A 20,810-nucleotide genomic window follows, 5' to 3' on the forward strand; every position below is an offset into this window, starting at 1 on the left:
ATAATACATGTCTTTTTGGTAATCAACATTAAAGTGTGTTTGGGTGGGGCTGTATTAAATAATTAGGAATGACTGAGGATGTTGGCTGTAATTACTTCAGGAAATGTACCCCCCCCCCCCCCCGAATTAATGATACTGTTGAAAATGTTTTTGTGTCAAAACTGCATCACACAATTTTGGAGAGCAATTAGCATGAAATGAGATGGAGGCTGCTGACAGTAATGTGCTGTCTTAAGTGTCACTCGTCTGTGAAATTACGCAAGTACCCCAGTGCCATGGCTGAGCATAGGATAATAAATATACCTGCATAATTAGCCTTAAAAGTGACATTACTCATCACAACGAACATTGTGACAAAGCAACTGGCCAGAACCGGACTTTGTATTTTACAGATTTCACCCAAGGGTCTCATTTTTTTGGGTAGGAGCAGACCTGAGGCACTGCTTCCCACAGGCCTGGAGCACTGAGGACCTAATCCTGCGAACTGTGGCCCTACAAGCATGTTTTTCCCATCAGCGGCCTGTGTGATGTTCCTGGTGAAAGGAAGCACCTGACTCTTTTCCAGGGTGCCACAGTGGCTTGCAGGCAGCAGTCCTGGCAACTTGTCAGCTGGGGCATTTTCTGCTTCTCGGATAATAGTTACTATAATCAGTCTGGAGAGGGAATTGCTGATGGTTTTGTGTCCCGTTGCTGAGAAGCTAAACTTCCATCAGCAACGCAAGCTCGAAATTCTTCTTCTTCTCCTTCTTATTTTTTTCTATGAGTCGGACTTTGCAGTCTCACAAAGTCCTCAACTTTAAAGTGGATCCAGGAAGTTTATTTTGAACAAAGAGCATGTAGGGTTGTTAATCCTTCCAGTGCAAGCTAGGAGGCCAGATCCAGACTGTCCTCTACAAGTAACCGTCTGATGCTTAAAACAAACCTGGTCCACATGCTTCTGGCACGCTGCCGATGCAGCCTTCGGCAGAGGTTAGGTCTCCTTAACTTCTGCCTCCGGTCCTTGCTCCATGACACTGCCAAACAGCAAGTCTGAACAACCCCGTGTGATGTCCAGCACACTGCAGCTGTCTGTGGCTATAATATGGCTAGGTCTGTACACAGGTATAAAATGTAAGAAAAAAATTATCTGTGCCATTTCAGTATCATTGCAGAAGATGCTGCTGCTTTCTTGATGTCTGGACCTTCAGCAAGTCAAACGAAGAATTGCTAAAAAGCCAACACTCAGTCTTTTCTCCAAAGTTGGTTTTCAACTCATCGTCATTCTGAAAAATCATATTGCCAGTGTGTGTGAGTCATGGGTGTAGATTAATTTATTTCACAGTGCAAAGAGGTTTTTATAATACTCTTTCAATGGATTGAATCATTCTTCACTGATGACTTAAGGATGCTGTTTTATTTCTCTCTGGATTGCAAATGGAGTCTGGATCTCATCACTAAGTGTGACCCAAAACTATAAAGAAATATAATCATATATAATTAACTAGGCTTCAGTGTATCATTGCTTGGTTGGTACTTAGTTCTATGTATTGTCAAGATGACAATGTTTTCGTCCCAAGATAAAGGGTTAATAATGATGCTAGTGGTAGTTAATCTCCATGTTTAATTGCTAAATATTACATGATAATCTCAGAAGAAAAAGGCACTCTTCAAGTCATTTAATCAGCAATAAATATACTTTGGAATAATTGATAATTCTGCAGATGAGTTTTCTTCATAGATTTTTTCAAATCCATTTTACTCAGAAGAGCAGTGGATCAAATATTTATAGTTTAGCACTAAAATACTGCCAAAGTGTAGAGCTAAAGGTTACGCCTTAGATTAATTTCACACTCACAGCTTGAGGTGGATGCGGTTCATTTGCAGTGAAGCTACTTAGTGCATAGTAGCGAGATGCACTTTCATTTGACAAAGTTTCTGTTAGAAGTGACAATTTTCTCAGAGCTTAATATATTTTTTTTAAGTCTCAGGCACTCTTTAGCTGCAAAGGAGGTAGCTGGGTCTGTGTTTCTCCCTCTGCTTTGTCCGGGATCGTGCCAGAGGCAGCGGTCCAGCCTCTGCTGTCACCTCGTCCTGCAGCCAGCAGTGCCTGGCAGTGCAGCAGGGCAAGGTCTGCAGCCACACTGTCCTTGCAGGGTGCTGGCTTCTGCATCCACAGAGCCTGGAGGTGGAAGCTGGAGCTTTATATGAGCATGGGGCAACACCGGGCTCCTCTGTCCAGCTGGGCTGCAAGCTATTCAGGTCCCTCACTTCAAGGCAGCCTAAATTTACAGCCCTGAACGTCCACAGTCTTTGGAGATCAGTGCATTTCTCTAATCATTTTATGCTATTATAAAGTCAGCATTGTTTGTCCCAAGCACACCACATTGCCTTCCTCCAAGACGTCCCCTCTTGTCAGGCTGGAACCAGTTGTGCAGCATTTCAAGGTGTGCATGTGTCAGTGGGGTTTGGCCATTTTTTAGTCTCAGGTTTGGATCAAACATACCAACGACTGTATCTGTGGGACTGGAAGAAAGGTGGCCTGTTGTTTTCCCACATTTAAAAAAATATCCCAACCTGCAATTATTAATCACACCAGTTGTTCACCTGTTTTAGTGGAAGCTTGTTTTTCTTTCTAGAAGTTCAATTGCAGAGGCACACAAAGGCTTCAGCCTCTCCATTTGCCAACAGGCACGATGCACTTTGTAAGATTTCAGATTTCACGAGGGAATTTTCCTCCAAAATCTAAATGTGAGAAAAAAGCATAATTTAGTGCTCCAAGCTTTTCTGAAAAGCGGTGGTTCCTTAAAGAGGGAGAGGATGAGCAGGGAGGGGAGCTATCCTTAAAGCATAGATAGAGGTACATGCTGGGAAGCAGAGTTGTATTTTAAGGCATTCGTAAACATTAGCCTAGTGATAGGGTTTTCTTTAGCAACTGCATGTTGGAGGATGAGAGCACGCTAAGTGCAGCTAACAGAAAGCATAGTACCTCGACGGGAATTCAAAGAAACAGCGGGGGGAAGGAGCGGCATTAAGCTTTCAAGGTGAAGAGCCAATGTGCAAATTCCCAGAACAGGAAGAGGGCCTCGGGAGAGCTCGGCTTTCAAATAACATTAAGGCAGCTAACGTAAATGGACAGGAGCAAAGCAAAGGCAGCGCCGAGCTGCCTCCTACCCGCAGTGATTGCACCGGGAGCAGAGCTCGTGGGGCCACGGGACCGGGCAGTGCGGGGGCTTCAGTGGTGCTCAGGAAGCTGAGCCATGACCCAGCCCCAGACACTGGCCCCTGGACAGCCCTGGCAAATGCCTGGATGTCTAGGTGTGCTTTTTCAGACTGCATCCCCCTTTTACATTGGGCAGGCTCATAAGGCTCCTGGCTCCTCATCCCGGCCAAGCAGACTGCTCTGAGAGATGTCATTTTTCTGTGTGCTGCTGGATTTTGGGGGCGTCCGTCTCACACCTACAAGGACTGCATAAATAACTAAGAATTGCATGCCATCAGTGTAGGACATCGTGCTTCTTCTTATTGCAACACAGTTGTAGCACATTTGATTCCACTTGTAAGGATGGCCCGGAAACAGGACTGCTAATGTGCCTCCTTTTTGATATCTCAGAAGGTTTTACAAATATAGCTCTTAATCCAGCAGCATGCGTGCCAAACCAAACACACTCCACCTGTGCAGAGTTGCTTAAAGACAAATTTTGTTCTCAGCTATATGCCTGGGAGCCCTCTGCTCCAATTATCTTACACACATATAATTGTGTGTACAATATAGCCTCAACTAATTAAATTTCAGGAAAATAGGAGAGCACTTCAGCGTTGTGTGGGATTTGGTTAAGAGATCTCAGAGCTGTCAAAGGAAAGATTCATCTCACAACTCTTCCTCCTTACAGTAAACATGCCTCAGATCAGAGCCAAATATACGCTGCACTTCACACATCTGGGTATTAGCTCACTTTCATTATTGTAAATTACTTCCAGGAGAAAGACTGAATCATGGAATGGAGGGGGCTGAGAAATCTGCTTGCCTTAGAGACATTCATTTGATGTCATCTTTTTTTTCCCTTGCTCTTTTACCTGCTTTTCGGATTTTCGTCTTTGTTGCTTCCTTATTGCTTTTCTAAGGCAATATTGTCATAGCGCATCCTTGTGATTTTTTCATCATGATCCATTGGTGCTGCTATGCCGTGCCCAAACCACACTGTGATGGCATTGCTTCAGCCCCTGAGATGTTCAGAGGCTCTCCTGATACTCTGCCAGAGGTTGGAGGCAAAAGAGGCCAAACGGAGGCCTGGATGGGTGGTGATCCACTCCTTTCTGACAGCCCATCCCTCCACACCAGTGGCCCATTGGGGCCAGGTTCGTGTGTCTGAGTCACGTAGGAGGTGTGGGACTGTGTGAGATGCCGGGCTGCTTCGTTATGAAGTGACCAATTAGCCCGGTGTGATGGGCAGCACAGGGGGCCCGGGGCCGCACCTCCGCTCGGGTTTTGTCTCCGATCAGCAGTTCAGCTGTTCCCTCTCCGTACCTCAGTTTTAAGCAGAACTCATTCCACTGACTCAGCTGGGTGCCGTGGGGCCTAATTGTTGTCTATAAAGGGCTTTGGAATCCGAAGTGATCGATGCTGTGAGTGTGTGTGTGATTAGGAGCTGCGTGCCCTGCCGTGGGCTCCGCTGCGGGGCCTGAGCGAACAAACAAGCTCATTTGGCTCGGAATGGCAAACGCTAGGAAACTATGCAAAAGTACTCTGGGTCGGGCTTTTTATTTTATTCTTTTTTTGAAATTTAGTGCTAATGGATCCATTGTTTCATGTAAAGGTTTCTCCCACTTTTGTTATGGTGTGTGTGACATTCACAGTACTCTTTGTTCCATTAGCAAAGTAATTTGAGAGAGTTTATTATCCTTTGGAGACTTCACTGCTTGCTGTTTAACTTCCATGTGATTGGACCCTGGAAAAATCTCTTAAAATAGTGCACGAGCCTAAAAATAGTGATGAATTAGTCGTTTCTTAGGAATAAAATAATTAATTTGGTGCACTTTGGAAGATCAGAAATGTTAGGAAACACCACTTACTGCTTCCTCTCTCTCTTCAGAGCCACCAAAACACATGAAAGGCTTTATGGTGGAGTCAAGGTGCCTCTCGCCTCGCCGTTTGAGATCGTAATTTGTTTGTATCAGCCACAGTTGCTTTACTTCAGAGGAACAGAGAAGTGGCATTTAATCAGCATGTTCTGAATCACCGGTGAAAGGAATCGCTCCCTCATCTGAATTTATCGCACCGGGACTCACTCTAGCTGCGAGGCGATGGCACACGGTGTTATTCCTGGGCTGCCTGTCGTGGCGGTGCCCGTGGGACTGCGCCCGCCTGGGTCCCACTCGCTAAGTGGCTCAGGCGCCCCGCCGGGCGAAACACGCTCGCTCTGATTCACCGGGAGAGCTCAGCGGTGTGCTGGCTGCTGGAAGGCATCAGGGTTCGCTGAGCCACACGGGTGGGAATATTTTCTCCTTGCCGTGAAGCCTTCAGTAGCTCGGGGTTGGAGCAGCGCTGCAGGCAGTGGCGGCACGAGCTGGGGAAAGTTGGTGAAGGTTGAGCCGTGGCACCAGGGCGTGCAGGAGGAGACAAAGAGCAGGGCACAGCCACTATCCCCCAGCACAAGGGGTGTAAACCACGCTCCCTGCTACAGGGGGGACCTTCGGTGCCAGGTCGCTCACTCCCTGAGCTTCAAACCCCATGCAAAGGGCAACCCTCTGCAGCAGCACCCTGCTTGGCACAGCCCTGGGGAGCCTTCCTGCCCCTTTACCAGCCTTGTTGCCCTCCTCTGGGTGCTTGCAGGGACCATACCAGGCTTTTTAAGTTGTGGAGGCCAGAGCTGCATGCAGTATTCAAGGTGAGGCCTGAAAAAAGAGGATGGCTGCAGCTAAGAGAGGGCTGTGGTTCTGCAGAGTGCTGTGCGGCCAGAGGAGGGCAGGTTCTGTACCAACCTACGAGTCTCCTCATCCAAAATGGTCTTGTCTCCAGCCTCTCATTGAACTCCCACAGGGAGATGTTGGAGAGGCCAAATGGCCAAAAAGTGCCATATACAGAAATAAGCAGTAATGGCCAAGTGTGACAGAGGCCCCATCACTGGGCTGGCCTCTTAAATTGCTTTGTTTTCATGCTCGGATGAGTTGCTAACCTTCCAATAAACACCAGAGTCATTATAATAAAAATGTGGAAAATGCTATCATTAAACCACACCGGTTTATTTTTCAAGTGCCTCTTTCTGGGACATCAAATTCATTTAGATCATTCTCAAAAGCCACAAATCCTGAATGGGTGCAGTAATGTGTGTGGTGGGAGGCGAGAGCACAAGGCACATTAAATTGGGTAGAGGCAGGGCTCTGACAGGAGAGCTCGGCTGGCTTTATTGCAGGGGGTTAAGACGTGACGCCTCGGGCTGCTCACCCCTCTTGCCCCCAGTTCTGCAGACTGAAACCCTGGTTCATGCCCTGACGTCTCATCTCAAGCCCCGCGGTGGAGACAGTGCAGGAGACAAAGGAGGCAGCTCCTGGAGAATCCGAGCAGGGAGCAGTGCCCAGGAGCCAGGGCCCTTCCTGTAGCAGAGCCTTCCCCTCACAGAAACACACATTTTGTTCCAAAATGCAGCAAAAAGGCTTTAGATCCTTCCAGCTGCAGAGCCAGCTGGTTAGATCCAGCTCCCCATCACCTCTACAAGTTTGGAATAACTTCATCGAGGGTTTGCCTGAGCACTGGGGAAGCTGAGCAAAGTTTTGGCTCAGTCTCCATGTTGTTGGCAAATGTGGTGCTGGGGCTAATTGAGTTAATTAAGTGAAAACAGAGATGTGAGGTTTTTGAAGGGACTTGAGATTGGCTGGACTCCGCTCAGGTGAAAACAAGCACACGTAGCTTACAGAAGTGACCTAAAAGGCTGAAATCCTGGGTGAGCCTGCACTAAACTTCCATAGGAGCCAGGCGTTGTTCAAAAGCTCTTTATCTGCCAAGAGGAATCAAGATTTTGTTCATCTGAGGAGTTCCTGGCACGAAGGCCCCCTCGGAGCAGCACAGCGTGATCGATGTGTCCATGGGCGTGCTTATGGCGTCTGCAGAAACATCAGTTCTGTGGGGGGGGTAGGATTACCCAGAATAGAAATCGAAGACAAATTTCTCCTCAGCTGTTTTGCTCCAATGATATTTAAAAATACTTGGGAGGGGAAGTGTGCACTGTGCTAGGGAGCTGGAGCCTTCAGGCACCGTCTTGGAGTATCTCGAGGTGCTGCGCATGGGTCGTTTGGTGCACGGGGAGGAAAGGGTTCAATTTAGCTCCCGGAGGGTTTATCAGCATGACAAGTTATTCAAGTTATGCCAAAAATACACAGAAAAGACACTTCAGGCAGAGCTCTAGGAATGCAAAAATCTTCCACTCCTGGTAGGAAGCTTGAGCCCACGTTTGTACGTTGATGCAGCCAAACACAAGCTGCTGAGCTGCCGGCTCGGTTTGGAACTGGGGCAGGGTTGGAGACAAGTCTCTGCCTTTTCCAGAGCCCAGCACCGGGTTGTTCAGAACTGACATTGCTCTCGGGGTGAGAGGAGGTATAATGGCTTTTTATTGAGTGAAATAAAGCTGATAGCGCGTGTGTCCCATCGTGAACTGGGGTTTGGTGACCAGGGATGCGATGTGATTGTCTGTGTGCTGTACTGATGCCCTTCATTAATGGCTCTATTGAAACATGGAAGTGCTGAGGCCATTCATAATTTCCAGAGCACTCAAAGTGTGACAAAAATAGCCTGTCCATCAGAGATCTGCTCGGTGGAAGATGGAAGCCCGGCTCCGTCCTTATGGTAAACCTGGGTGCTTCCAAGAAGTTGCGCCATGGCTGAATTCGACTCTCCTCGTCTGGATCAATAACAAAAATGTTTTCGGCTCTGCACGCACGTGACTTCTTGCACTCAGCTCGGGAAGAGGCCAGAATCCCCTTCAGAGCATCCAGGAATTTCACTGCCTCCTCACCTTTCCCGAACAGGAAAATCGCGAGGCTTTGTGCTGACCCATTTACACTTCCCCGTCTCTCGATGCTGCTTTGCAATTTTGCCCGGCATCCCCGAGCAGAGGGGCAGGATGGAAGCTGCTTCAGAGGGAGCCCGACGGCGGGCAGCAGGCTGCCCACATGGGAACACGCTAAAATAACAAGACGGAGAGGTGAAATGGGCACACAGGAGCATGCAAGATGCTGAGAACAAAATTAATCAAGTTACCGTGCGGCCTGAAGAACAGAAATGATTTAGTCATAGTGCAGGGTATTATGCCAAGAAATTGGGTAATAAACTCAGTAAGCAAGAGGAACTGGAATTGCTCACCAATGAGCACCAGTATGACCTACTTGGTTTTATCAGGGAATCTGGGGGGAAAAGTCAGCTGACTGGAAGGGCAAAACTGGTGGTTACAACCCATAAGAAGAGCTGAGCTGCCGAAGAGGAGGAGGAGCAGCACTGACAGATCCACTGCAAGCAGCTCTGAACACTTTGCTGCAGGAGAAAGCGCGAGGGGCTGCTTGCTCCAGCTCACTGCAGCTGCTGAATCGCACGAGGGAGCAGAGCAAACGGCTCCTTGCATCTCTCCAGAATACCTACAGATAAAACATGGTGTGGTTGCAAGGTTTCCATCCAGGCAACACACTGCAGGAGGCTGCAGGATTGGGGTTACTGAACCCTAAAACACGTTTAACGTGGGTAACAAGTGGCACCAGAGGACCATTGGAAGGGGCTGAACGTGTTGGGTCCTGTCATTTCTCTGGAGTGTGAAGGCTTCAGGGAGGGGAGCACAAGCTGGCAGGCATCCCATGGGAATCAGGTGTTACCCTCCCAGGTCACCTTTTTCCCTAAAGAAGAGGTGGAAGAACAGAGTTCCTCACCGAAGGAGCTGTTTGGGAAGGGAGGCAGGCACTTGGCTGTTTTCAGCTGTGATGGCAAGGGACCAAGAGCAGGCTGATCCTCTGGGTAGCATTTGTAGGGGCAGGAGCTGTACAGGAGCACAGCAGCCCCCAGAGCCCCCAGCACAGGCACGGTGTCTTCTCTTTCCCACTGCTTTGCACCTCTTTGGCAGTCTGATTTTGCCCTGCACCGAGGCAAGTTCAGAGGCACTGGGAAGTACCCTGCTCAGAATAAATTTTGCTGAAAACCACCAGTTTCTTCACAATTACAGTTCCTCCAGGGCACGTTCCTGTGCCTCGCAGCTCGTCCCTCTCTGGGCAGTGAGGTGGGGGGCACAGATCCCCTCTGGGGGGGTCCTCACTTGCGGTCGGTTTGAAACCTCTCTCTTCCTCCTGCTGCTGTCGGGCAGGTCCTGGGGGTCTGGGGGGGTGGATGCTGAGCCGAAGAGAGCTTTGAGGGGCTGCAGGGGTGGCGCAGGGCTGCGGAAGGCTGCTTGGGGCCGGGAGGGGGCTCGGGGATGCTCGGGACGGTGCAGAGGATGCAGGAGGCGGTGGCGGGGGGGGGGGGGATGCTCGGGGCGGCGGGGGGATGCTGCCGGCTGGGAAGGATGCTGGGGGCTAAGGGAGGGGATGCCGAGGGGCGGCGGGGGGGGAGGTCCGAGGGGCGGTGGGGGGCTGCGGGGCGGAGCTGTGGGGTGCCCCTCCCGGCGGCGTTATAAAGCGGCGGGGCTCGGGCGCGGGGCTGCCTTCGCTGGGGCACCCGGGGCTGGGGCAGCGGCGGGGGGGACGCCTCCTGCCCGCAGCGATGGCGAGGGGGCGGCTGTCGGGGGGCGCCTGGGGGGCCCTGGTGCTGCTGGGGCTGATGCTGCCGGCGACCCCGCCGGCCGGTGCCTGGTACAAGCACGTCGCCAGCCCCCGGTACCACACGGTGGGGCGAGCCTCGGGGCTGCTCATGGGGGTCCGCCGCTCCCCGTACCTCTGGCGCCGGGAGCTGCCGCCCGAACCCCCCCGCCGCCCCGGGGGGCCCGCGCCCGCCGCCCCCCAGCCCCCGGGACGCCCCGACGGGGGCTCCCCGCCGCCCGCCCCCCCGCCTCCGCCGCCGCCGCATCCCGGTCCCGGCCGCCTCCTGCAGCGCCTGCTCCGGAGGGGTTGGGGCTGGGGGGGACCCCGGCCGGCCCCCGCCCGGCCGCCGCCCGCAGCCCGCGGAGCTCAGGTAAAGCGGGACCCGACGGCAGGGCGCCGGGGGGGGGGGGCGCGGGGACAAGGCGAGGGGATGTCCCGCTGCACCGAGCCGGGGAGGTGGCTTTTGGGGTGCGGGAGCCTTGCTGCGGGTCCCCCTGCGGCACCCTGGGGGGCTGGAGGGGTGCCGCCGGGGGGCTGGGTGCGGGAGGCTTGCTGCCGTCTCCCACCGTGCAGGCATCGGGGGGGGGACGCACGGGGGGAGAACAACCTGAGCAGAGACCCCATGGAATAGATGGGCTGCGGGGAGATGCCCCCTGCACCTGGGGGGTGCCCAGGCAGGGGAGCGAGGGGAGCCGGGACCCCGCGGGACAGCCCGCGCCCTGGGGGGGGTTCCAGACCCAGCTCTGGATCGAGGGAGTTTGCAAAAGTCTCTGCTGTGTTTTGAAACTTGGACCATGAGGTCCCAGCAGGATGGAGCAGCCAGGCTTCCTCCCGGTGAGATGCGTTCGGAGGGGCTGCACCTGGGTCTAGGGGCAGAAAAAGGAGCTGGGGGATTTCTCTGCCTGTGTTTGGGGTATCCCAAACCTGCACCCTGCAGGGAGCGAGCTGTCAGTGCCATGGGGGGGTGTTTGTGGTGCTGGAGGTGCTGAGGAGCTCCCGGCATCACCCCTCTGCAGGACCCCTCTCCCTGCCCTCTCCACTCGGCCAAGCTGCGTGGGACTGTTTTGGGGCCGTGTCCAAACATTAAATCTCTTCTCCCCTATGTAAAGCAGGAGCCAACATCCGGCTGAAATCCAGGGATGCTTTTAGATGTTGGATCAGCCCCGAGACATGCAGCCATATTCCCATCCACACCCCTCGCCTTCATTTTTTGGAGGCAATCTGGGATTTGTATCTTTTGGGGAAAGCCCAGGCAGGTCAGCTCAGCCCGTGCTATGCAGGTCCCTCGGGCATCACCATGTAATAACATGGGGTCCTTTTTTTCTTTCAGCCTCTCCCGATGGAAGACGTGGCTCTGCTCCGCTGAAGGGTCCCAGCAGGGATGCTCCAGGTGCCGGAGGAGCACTGGCTGCCCGAGGTGGGGACTGTTTCCGTGGCTGGTGAGGAGGAGTTTCATCGGCGGCCCTCCGGGTTTCTGACCTCTCCAAAACCATACAGACGGTTGCATTCAAAAAAAAGTCTGATTTTTCTTGCCCACTGTCCAGACACAGTGGTAAATTCATCTTGTTTTCAGGTCGACTTAGTGCTATAAACTTGGGGAGAAATAAACAGGGAAAATATTTATTTTGTTTATTTTTTTTAGATTTCTGTACTGGCTTGTTTGCAATATGACACAAACATGTACTGTTTGCTTCCTAGGAACCTGCCCTCATTAAAATGAGAATCGATCAAAGGAAACGTGTTTCATGGTGCATTTTATTTTATTTTATTTTAGCAGAAGCTGGTATGGCTCAGACAGGGCGCAGACGCTTTGGTGTTCCAGTCACTCCCAGATTTTTCTGATGTGATCTAACTCCTTGACAGAGTTTCTTCTGCAGCCCTACAGTGAATCTCCTTTAGTGCCCTTTGGGGAGTTACTGCCGGGGGGTTCTCAGCTAAGAGGACAAAGTTTGAAATCTTTCCTGGACTCTGCTGAAAAAAAGCTCTGCAAGTCCTCTGCTCTGGTTGCTTGTCTGCATGTTTAGAGCTTAATTTTGTATTCATCTCCGCTGATGAAAGAAAAAAGTTGTTCCCCACTAAAACAGGGTGTGGGTGCTGAGCCAGCGGGGCCGAGGCAGTAACACACACTGGGATGGGTGGGGTCTGGATTCTGGGGGGCCCAGCTCCCGTGGTGGGATCACAGCGTGGGCACAGCGGGGCTGCCTGCTGCCCATCGGGAGGGAAAATCCCTGCTGGTGCTTGCCAGGGGGCATTTCAGTGTTTTACACATGAAGGATCGGTTTCCCTTCTGTGTCCCCTCTCTGTTTCCCCCACGATTTCAATCTTCTTCCAAATTCCTGCTCTTCATTAGCGCAGCACGGTACGGGGACAGCACAAATGGCAGATAATTGCCCCTAACCCATTAGGCTGTTGCACTTGAGCAGGGCCGGGGCTGCTGCAGTGCCCATCAGCCCGTGGAGTGGCCGCAGAAGCGGGTTGCTGTTCTCAGGGAGGTAAGTGGCAAAATGAGGTGAGGAACGAAAAGGTCAGCATCGCACTGGGGGTGCACAGGGAGGGCGATGAGGGGTGATGTGATGAGACACACAACTTGGGTGTGCTCCCACCCCCCTGCGTAGGAAAGAAGCACTCGTGTGCGTCGATACTGGGGCAAAACCAGCAGATGCTCGGTTAAGCACAAGCCCTTTTACCTTGTAAAATATTTCTCCCTGCTGCTGCGGAGGAGGAGCATGAGCTGATTCCCCAAAGGGAAAACTTTGCTGGGGCAAAGTAATTTCCCTTGTGCTCTCAGCTCTCTGGAGATGTCTGAGCATTCCCTTGGGTCAACAATCCCAGTAAACAGGAAGCAACCTTACAAAGGCATTTAATTACCCCTCTCCGACAAGCATTAATCCAATCCCTTCTTAAAGACAAGCCCCAGGAGAGCTTTGCCTCTGTCCTGCCCGCGGCCGTGCAGATGCTCCAGGGTCTGTGTGCCTGGACTGGGGGGATCCCAAGACAAAATACAGCACTGTTTTTTTTTTTGGGGGGGAAGCTCCTTGCAGGGGGAACAGGGTGGCACTGGGTGGCTTTGCCGTGCCATCTTGTGGCCGTGCCGATGCTGTGGGACAGGAGAGCTGGGAGCAGGGCAGGGGCTCCGAACCACGTCCCCATCCCAGAGCACCCCTGGAGGGGGCAGCTCCCATGGGTGCCCTCCTGCCTGCATAGCCCCTGCCAAAAACAGCTTGGGGCTGCGAGCTTGGGGCTGAGGCTGACCCGCTGCTCTCCGTATCTCCCAGCCAGGGCTCTCCATCACCCAGTGGGTGCGTTTTGTTCCAGCCCAAGTGATGGGCGAATCCTGGGGGCTGTGGCGTGCAGGAAGGCGTCCCACCCCTCCCAGCCTGAGCCCGGGGCGGCTCCGTTTCCTTCCCGGCTCCCAGCCTCTCCCAGGAGGCCAGCAGCATCCACCGGGCACACGGGGCCAGGCCGTGGCTGCTCAGGTTTGGGGCAGGAACCGCAGCCCCCAGGAGTTGACGCGGGCTCCTGCTTGGGGCTGTGCACACAAAGGCTGCAGGGCCCTGAGCGCTCCAGGAGGAAGAAAACTCCCCGAGGGATTTTCTCCCCACTGGAGCTGCCCAGGAGCCGCTCCTCACCCTGCCAGGCCAGGGCTGAGCCCCTCTGTCAGGGCAGTGATGAGCTGGGGTGGCGAGCCCTCGGCAGGGCTGGTAGCCCCGGTGGTGTGGGAGATGGCCCTGGAGGTCCCTGTGGACCTGATGCCGTGTCGTGCCCATCTGTGCCAAGATGTGCCAGGCTGTGCCGGGCTGTGCCGGGTCTGCAGCAGGCAAGTTCCCAGCCCACAAGCTGTCCACAGCCTCATGATGCCGCTTTGGGGAATTGAAAGGCTGGAGATAAGGGCGAGGAGATGCAGAGAGCAGGGAGATAACGCTATCTCTGTGCTTTCGGCTTGGCCTATTTCAAAGTTGTTCAGAGTGCTGATAAGGCAACGAGGGCTCCGAGATGCAGGCAGAGGTCTCCCTCACCGAGCTGGAGCAGCCTGGGGCTGTTCCCAGGTGCCCAAAGAGGAAACACCAGGGGCAGGACCCCGCGCTCCCATCCTGAGGGCTAGGGAACACCTTGCCGGCCCCATGCCCATCCATGGTGTGGCTGAATGATGACTTTTTCATCCAGCAGCAGCACTGCCAGCCTGGCTGGGCCCAGCAGTGACCTTATGGATGCATTCCTGCCCGGGGAGTTCCCCCCCGGCCACGCTGCTATTTCCGCAGACGTGGGCACCGGCACTGCTCCGGAACCAGCCTCGCCCGGGGTGGGTGCTCTGGGGATGGGTGCACCCGGGAATGGGTGCCCATGGGGTGGGTGCTCCTGGGGTAGAAGCTCTTGGGGTGGAAGCTCCCAGGGATGGGTGCTCCCAGGAATGGGTGTTCCAGAGCCCGCTGGAGGGCTCGGTGCTGCTCTCTCTTACATCCACTTGCAGTTCCGATTTACTGAGCCTGAAGCAAAGCATGCAATTAGCATGCTGCCCTGGCTATTTAATAAAATGAACAGGGCTAATTACTTGCTAGCAGAGCCTGTTGTCTCTGGTGCTGGACTGAATTGAGCAGGGTGGTAATTGCAAGCATCTGGGAGAGGCAGCGGGCATCCCGACGGACTCGCTGAATCCAGGGAGTGCACAGCCTTGAGTGAGGGTCTGGGACCCACCTGTGGGCATTCATGGCCCTGGCTGGAAATGTCAGTGCCCAATTTTCCTTTTTAGAGTGCTGGAATGATAGGGGCAAACAAGTGGGGAGAGTGACGGATATCTTCCTGGGAACACTAGTTGGTATTTTCCATGTTCTGCAGCAGACACACACAGGTATTCTTCGGACTGGGATGGGCTGTCAGCAACCAGGTCCCTGCACGATGCCAAGTGCCGTCTGGCACAGCACCCACAGCTCTGTTATCTGGTTGCAAATAACAAAGGGCTCGGGCAGATTCCTATCTGCCAGCCTGTGAAACAGGCACCCCCAGCTCCCGGCAGCACAGCTGAGCTGAGCTGCCCGGACTTTTGCAACCCACAAGGCGTGTTATTAATCCTCCCGATGATTAATTCTGCTATCCCCATAAATCTCACCTGGAAATTGTTTACGGCTCAATAGTGCCACACACAGAGACCTGGAGAAAGCGAGGCGGCACATTGCACAAGCCCTCCCTCTCCATCACCAGCCTTGGAAAAACTCCCTCCACCCCCATCCGATCGCCCTTCCACCAGCTCAAAATGAGCCAGCAGGAGCAGGCTCGGGTTGAGCAGCCGATTTTTTGCCACGTTGTGAATATAAGGCAGGCCTTAAGCTATGAGCCTTAGAGATCCGCCGCTCCTCCAGCGCGGGGAGCCTGCCCGTCCGCCCGCATTTCTGCCGTTGTGAAACTTTTGGAGCGTGTGTGTGTGTTTTGAGGAGGTTACACAACCTGCCAGGCCGAAAGCAAACAGCGTTGGCACACAGGTGTGACCCCGTGCCACGGCTTCACGCAGGGATGAATTACAGGCAGGTGTCAAACCAGGAGCCTCAGACCCTCCCAGGTCAATTAGCACACGGGTCCCGAAAACTTCCCCAGCTTTCAGGTGAGCCCAATTAGGATGTAGCTATTGGCATGAATCAACACCCAGAGAGGTATGTGGAAGGGAAAATCATCCGTGAGGTGTCTGCTGAGTCTAATCAGGGCTCTGTGGTACCAGAAGGTGCGGGAACCCCCCCATGGTCTCCCCTCTTTTTGGCTCTGATGGGCCACAAATGGGTGGCTGTGGCTTGGGAAGCGGCAAGCTTACACCAAGAACTGGGGGGGTTTGTACCGTGCGAGGGTGAAGACTTGCACAACGTGGTTTCAGGTTCTTTCCAACTGCTTTCCATGAAGCTGGATGCCTTTTGGGGATGATGAGTTTGAAAAATGTCGACAAATTCAGGTCATACTTTAGAAAATATTTAAGTTAAAAAATAAGCATTTTGGGAAAATGCAAGCATTCTGTTTTCAGCTCTTTGAAATGATATTTCCCCCCCTTTTTACTTTACAAGCCACCAACACTTAAAAAAAAATGCCCCAAAGGGTTAAAATGTTCTGTCTGACCACCCAAAAGATTTTCTCACTTGTGCTTTTATTGCGCTGAATAAAAAGAATAACTTTTTTGTTCAAATAAACTTGAAACAATTCCTTCTCCTCTCCCCCTCCCTCCAGTTTTTTGGTTTGGCCACTGAGTGGAAAAATCAATTATTCGCACTCCTCTAGCCTGATAAAAAAAAAAGCTTCAGGACTCCACAAAGAGGCTCAGGGGAGTAGTTATGTTATACAGCAAATGAAATGGTCTCTGAGTTCCCCGACTCGCCGGCCTCCTCTCATGTCACCGCAGGCTTTGCGCAGGGCTCGGCGCTTCTGCAGCGCTGCAGGGAGCAAACCTGGCGGTGTGGGGCCGGCACCGAGACCTCGGCCACAGATCCCAGAGCTCCTGGGGGGCTGTGCCCCCACCGGGGGTCCCGAGGGTCTGCGCCCAGTGACAGCTGCCCCTCCTTGTGCACCACCCCGCTGCCCGCGCTGCCTGTAGGAAACGGGGGTGGGAAGTCCCGGAGAGAACAGCAATGCCTTTTTTTTTCCAGGATAGCAGTGCAGACACGTCAGCAAGCATCTTTTTGGGTCCAACACCTTGCAGTTTCATGCAGAACTTTAGTGGAAGTCTTTATTTCATTTTATTTTATTTTAAGCAGACTGCAAATTAAAAGCAACTCAATATTCACCTCTGGAGAGTTCTATTTACCACCTCAAGCTGGCCACTGCGTTTGCTTCAGCTCTATAAAAATCTGCTAGGAAAGCAGTTGGGGCGGGAGAAATGCCACGGAGGAGAGCTAGAAAACCTGTGAGCTGGGAACATGACACGGCAGCACCAGCTCTGGGACAACTAATCTGGGTCATTTCCTCCTTGCAGATTTCAAGGAAATGAAGATCAGGGATGCGAAGGGGCAAAGATGGGAATCTCTGTTTTCCACCAGAGCAAAGCGTGTTCCACAGGGGGACCTGGACGGCTGCTCAGCCAGGCATGGGGGCTGCAGCAAGAGGCTGTCCTGCCAGAAATGCTGCTCACGGAGCTGCAGGCCTGCAAGCTCATAACCCCCATCCCTGTGGCCTGGTATTTGGGGGACACAAAACATTTGCCAGAAGTTACACGTGTACCAAGTTGGGGACATCACCGGGGGACACCTCAGTGCTCTGCAGAAACAGAGGCGAATGGGACATGGGAAGGACATGCCTGTGGCAGCTGGCCCTGGGGCTGGTCCTCAGCATGGAGCTGAGCACCCCATTTCTGAGCTCCTTCACATGAAGGGATGCCCACATCAGTGGGCAGCTCCACATGTGCCGGACTGGCTGGATCAGAGATGCCCCCAAAGAGCTCTGCATCTCCCCACAGTCAGGGCTGTGGCAGGGTGGGCACAGTGGCCGGGCTGCATCCTGCCCAGCTCCCCCAGCAGCTCAGGCTCAGGGGCTCAGCTCCAGCTTCCCTCCCGTGTCGGGGTGCTCCTCGCAGGGCTGGAGGGCAGAGGGGCGACTGCGGGGCCGGGCTGGGCTGCGGGGCTCCGGCCCTGGCCCCTCGGGGGTCCCGCTCCCTGCAGCCCGGGGGCTCTGTGCTGAGCCGAGGGTGGGGGCAAGGGGGACCGGAGCAGAGTCCTGGGGGGTCCGCTCAGCCCCCAGCAGCCCCGGGGGGTCCCGCTCAGCCCCGGGGGATCCCGCTCAGCCCCGGGGGGTCCCGCTCAGCCCCCAGCAGCCCCAGGCGGCTCCGCTCCATGCGCCCCCCGGGCATCCCCGCTCCGTGCGCCCCCGCTCCATCGGCCCCGGGGGGCTCCACCGGTTCCGTCCAGCTCCGTTCCCGGCTCCGCCCGCTCCGTCCCCGTTCCCATCCCCGTCCCCAGCTCCGGCTCCGCCTCTCCCCGCCCGTCCCCGTCCCCGTTCCCGGTGGCCGTCCCCTCCCCGCCCGCCTTGCTCCCGGCGCCGCGGGCAGCGCGCAGCATGGCCGCGCTGCGCAGAGCCCCAGCCCCGGCCCCAATCCCAGCCCCGATCCCAATCCCAGCCCAAACCCCAGCCCCCGAGCCGGCCCCGGCCCCGCTGCCGGCCCCGTCCCGCCCCTCCGCTCCCCGCCGCCCCGCGCCCGCCCCGCGCCGCGCATAAAAAGGGCCCCGCGGCCGCCCCCGCCCCGCTCCGTTCCGCTCCGCTCCGCCGGCCCGGCCATGGCCAAGGACCAGCTGAAACCGCGGCTGTGCCACATGCTGAAAGGGGAGAACGGCTACGGCTTCCACCTGCACGGCGAGAAGGGCAAAAGCGGGCAGTTCATCCGCAAAGTGGAGCCCGGCTCCCCCGCCGAGGCGGCGGGGCTGCGCGCCGGGGACCGCGTCGTGGAGGTGAACGGGCTCAACGTGGAGCAGGAGACGCACCACCAGGTCCGGGCACGGGACCCCCGCGACCCACCCACCCCCTAAACCCAGCACCCACCCCCGTGCTGGCCTCCGTGAACGGGTTGGGTCGGGAGGAGAGGGGGAGGGCTCCCCAAATGTCCCCAAGGGAGGGTCCCGGGGGGTTGGGGCGCGCTGGGTGCCCCCCGGTGCCGGGCTACATCTGCTGAGGGGATGCAGCCTCTCGCCCCCCCCGGAGCAGCAGGGGGGCTGTGCCGTGCCTGTGCCATGTAGGGCTGGGGTAGGGGTGCCAGCAGCCCGTCGGGTGGGCGAGGGGGGGGAAGGTGAAGGTGCTGGGGCACGGTTGGGCACCGCTGCGTTATGCAATCCTTGGCGAAAAGCAGCCGGGGGAGCCGGGCTGTGTTTCCGGCTCTGCTCCGCGTTCCCTCGGCCACTTTGGGCAAGCTCCTTCTGCAGCACGGAGCGGGCGAGGATGCCTCCAAATCTACTGATAAAGCTCTGCAGGCGTTCAGCAGTTGGGGTGGCTTAAGTGAGATAGGGCTGGTAGGGGAATAATATCTGGGGGGAGACCGTGGCCGCAGCTGGGGGGGATCCAAGCGAGCTGCTTCCCAGCTCTGCTGCAGAAGCTGCGTGCTTCAGGCCTTGTCCTTTTCTGTTTATAAAATCAAAACTCGTGTTTGTTAAACAGCCCTGTCCAGAAAACAGGCGGGGAGCTTGGGGCTGCTCCGGGCTGGCTGGAGCCGCTGTCCCTTGCAGGGGCACAGCACCCAGTGCCCCCATCTGCCTCGTGGCCTGCAGGGCTCTGCGGGGTGTAGTGTTGTAGTAACTTAAGGCACGCGCCTGGCACCCGCTGCTGGAGCTTTATCGGGGCCAAGCAGGGATGTGGCTGGTGCAGGCTGCAGCCCCGGTGGTGTTTTGGGGGTGTGTGGGTTCTGGGTTTCCCCTGCTGGCATGGATGTTGGTGTGCTCAGGGCAAGGCAGAGCCCTCCGGGGCATCATGGCCAGTCCTGGTGACTCCAGGAAAGCTCTTTGAGCTCCTCTCTGTGGGCTTTGGGGTCTCTCATGCTAATTTAGCTTGTTTTGATGATCTCAGCCAGCTGTGTAAAAGTTGATGTTTGTCTTGAATGTGACTGAAGGAGGATCCATGTCTTTGATCTAGCTGGGCAGAGAGCTGGGCTGCTGTCCCCCACTGGAAGCCAGCAGAGCTCCCTGCTGAAAATCGGATGCTGGGGAGTGAGCGATAGCACCAAGACAGCGGCACGTGTCCCTGAAACGTGCAGGGGGGCTTGTAGGTAAAGTGAAATGGAGAGATTTTCCTTCTTCCATTTCCAGCTGGCAGAGGCAGGATTGAGCCTGCTGTGGGGTGGGATGGGATGGAGTATGGATGGAGCATCCCACCCGGGCTGTCATGGAGCTCGCTGTCCTGAAGTGCTCCCACTGCGGGGTCATCAATGCCTGAGCGTGGAGGCAGGTGGGTGATGTGGTGGTTAAATGTTGGCTCCTGTGGATGGCTGAGAGCAGCCAGGCTCGCCATGGCCTCTCCTGGTGCTGTTACAGTCCCTGTCCTTCCTTGGCTGGGCGCTTCTCCAAGCGCATCTGAAGCTGTGTCAGGAGGGAGCCAGGAGCACACAAGGCCTTGCTATGTGGTGCAACTATGTTTCGGGCTGAACTTGATGATATTTGCGTCTGTGCTCTGTTTCCATGGCCTTCCCCAAGGAGCGAAGGCAGGACGTGTTCTCAGGGCGTCCTGTTCCCATCTGGGATGAGAACCGTGTCCGGGCTGCTCGCTTGCCTCCTCCCGGCGGGTGAGCAGAGCTGTGCCCAGCCCCCCTTCTACAAGTGTCTGCACCAGCAAGGTGAGCGCAAAGATGACCAAGTGGTGCTGTTAAAAGGTGGTGCAAGAAAGCCTCCAGGTCCCCCATGGGGATGTAAGAGCTGTGTGAGGGTGGAGGCATCACACCCAGAGCAGGAGGGGGAACTGTGCCATCTCTGTGGGTCTCCTTCCCAGCCAGCTGGGGTTTGCTGGAGTGGACAGGCCCAGCGGGCTCTGCCAGGCTGGTGCTGGTGCAGCCGGGGTGGGAGCTGGTCTGGGTGGAGCCGCGGAGGATGTGGGGCTGGGAGCAGCTCTGGGAAGGTCCGGATGTGTCGGGGAGGCTGAGTTGCCTTCAGAAAAGCTGCGAGTGAGGTGGTGGCCATGGCTCGGAGGCGGGTAGGTTACTGGGCTCTGCACCTGGTTGCTGCTCTGCTCCATCTCCAAAGCACCTTGCTGCCCAGCTGGCTCATCATGGCAAGGCCTTCTGGCATGGAGGGAGGGGATTTGTGCCTGCTCTGTGTCCCAGCACAGCCAGAGCGGGGCTGGGAGGATGCTGCTTCCACTGCTGCTGTGCCCATGTGGAGCTGGGGGGCAGCTGGGCCACTGTGCCATAGCCAGTGCGTTACGGCACCTGCAGTGTCTCAGGGCGCTTCTGCTCTCTCTCTCTTCTGCTGTCATGAGGTTGCAGCTGGTTTGGAAGGGTTTGGGAGCTCTCTGGGGGTGTCTTGTGTTGTGAGCCCCCCAGTGCTGACTGCAGCAGAGCGTGGTGCAGCTTGTGCAGTGCTTGAGCTGCAGCAGCAGCGCTGGGGCTTTCCAAAAGGAGAACGCTT

The 20,810-nt window shown here is 55.4% G+C and overlaps 2 protein-coding genes across 3 annotated transcripts in view; both read left to right on the top strand.

Annotated features, from left to right (window-relative positions):
* The first annotated feature begins 9,589 nt into the window (after positions 1 to 9,589).
* NPW (neuropeptide W) lies at positions 9,590 to 11,484 on the top strand. Its single transcript, NM_001435711.1, has 2 exons — positions 9,590 to 10,117; positions 11,078 to 11,484. Exons 1-2 carry the CDS (start codon positions 9,698 to 9,700, stop codon positions 11,111 to 11,113), a joined length of 456 nt encoding a protein of 151 aa, NP_001422640.1. The 5' UTR covers positions 9,590 to 9,697; the 3' UTR covers positions 11,114 to 11,484.
* Positions 11,485 to 17,880: 6,396 nt separating this feature from the next.
* Positions 17,881 to 20,810, top strand: part of NHERF2 (NHERF family PDZ scaffold protein 2) — a 32,093-nt gene continuing 29,163 nt past the window's right edge. Inside the window, exon 1 of one of the 2 annotated variants that reach the window (XM_027468929.3) lies at positions 17,881 to 18,194. In XM_027468929.3, the coding sequence (XP_027324730.1) occupies positions 17,985 to 18,194 (210 nt within the window). In that variant the 5' untranslated portion in view covers positions 17,881 to 17,984. Of the gene's footprint in view, positions 18,195 to 20,247; positions 20,377 to 20,810 lie in introns of those variants that run through there. The other variant, XM_038186842.2, reaches the window with a different exon arrangement.

The sequence above is a fragment of the Anas platyrhynchos genome, chromosome 15 (genome assembly GCF_047663525.1).
Source record: "Anas platyrhynchos isolate ZD024472 breed Pekin duck chromosome 15, IASCAAS_PekinDuck_T2T, whole genome shotgun sequence".
NCBI classification, from domain to species: Eukaryota; Metazoa; Chordata; class Aves; order Anseriformes; family Anatidae; genus Anas; species Anas platyrhynchos.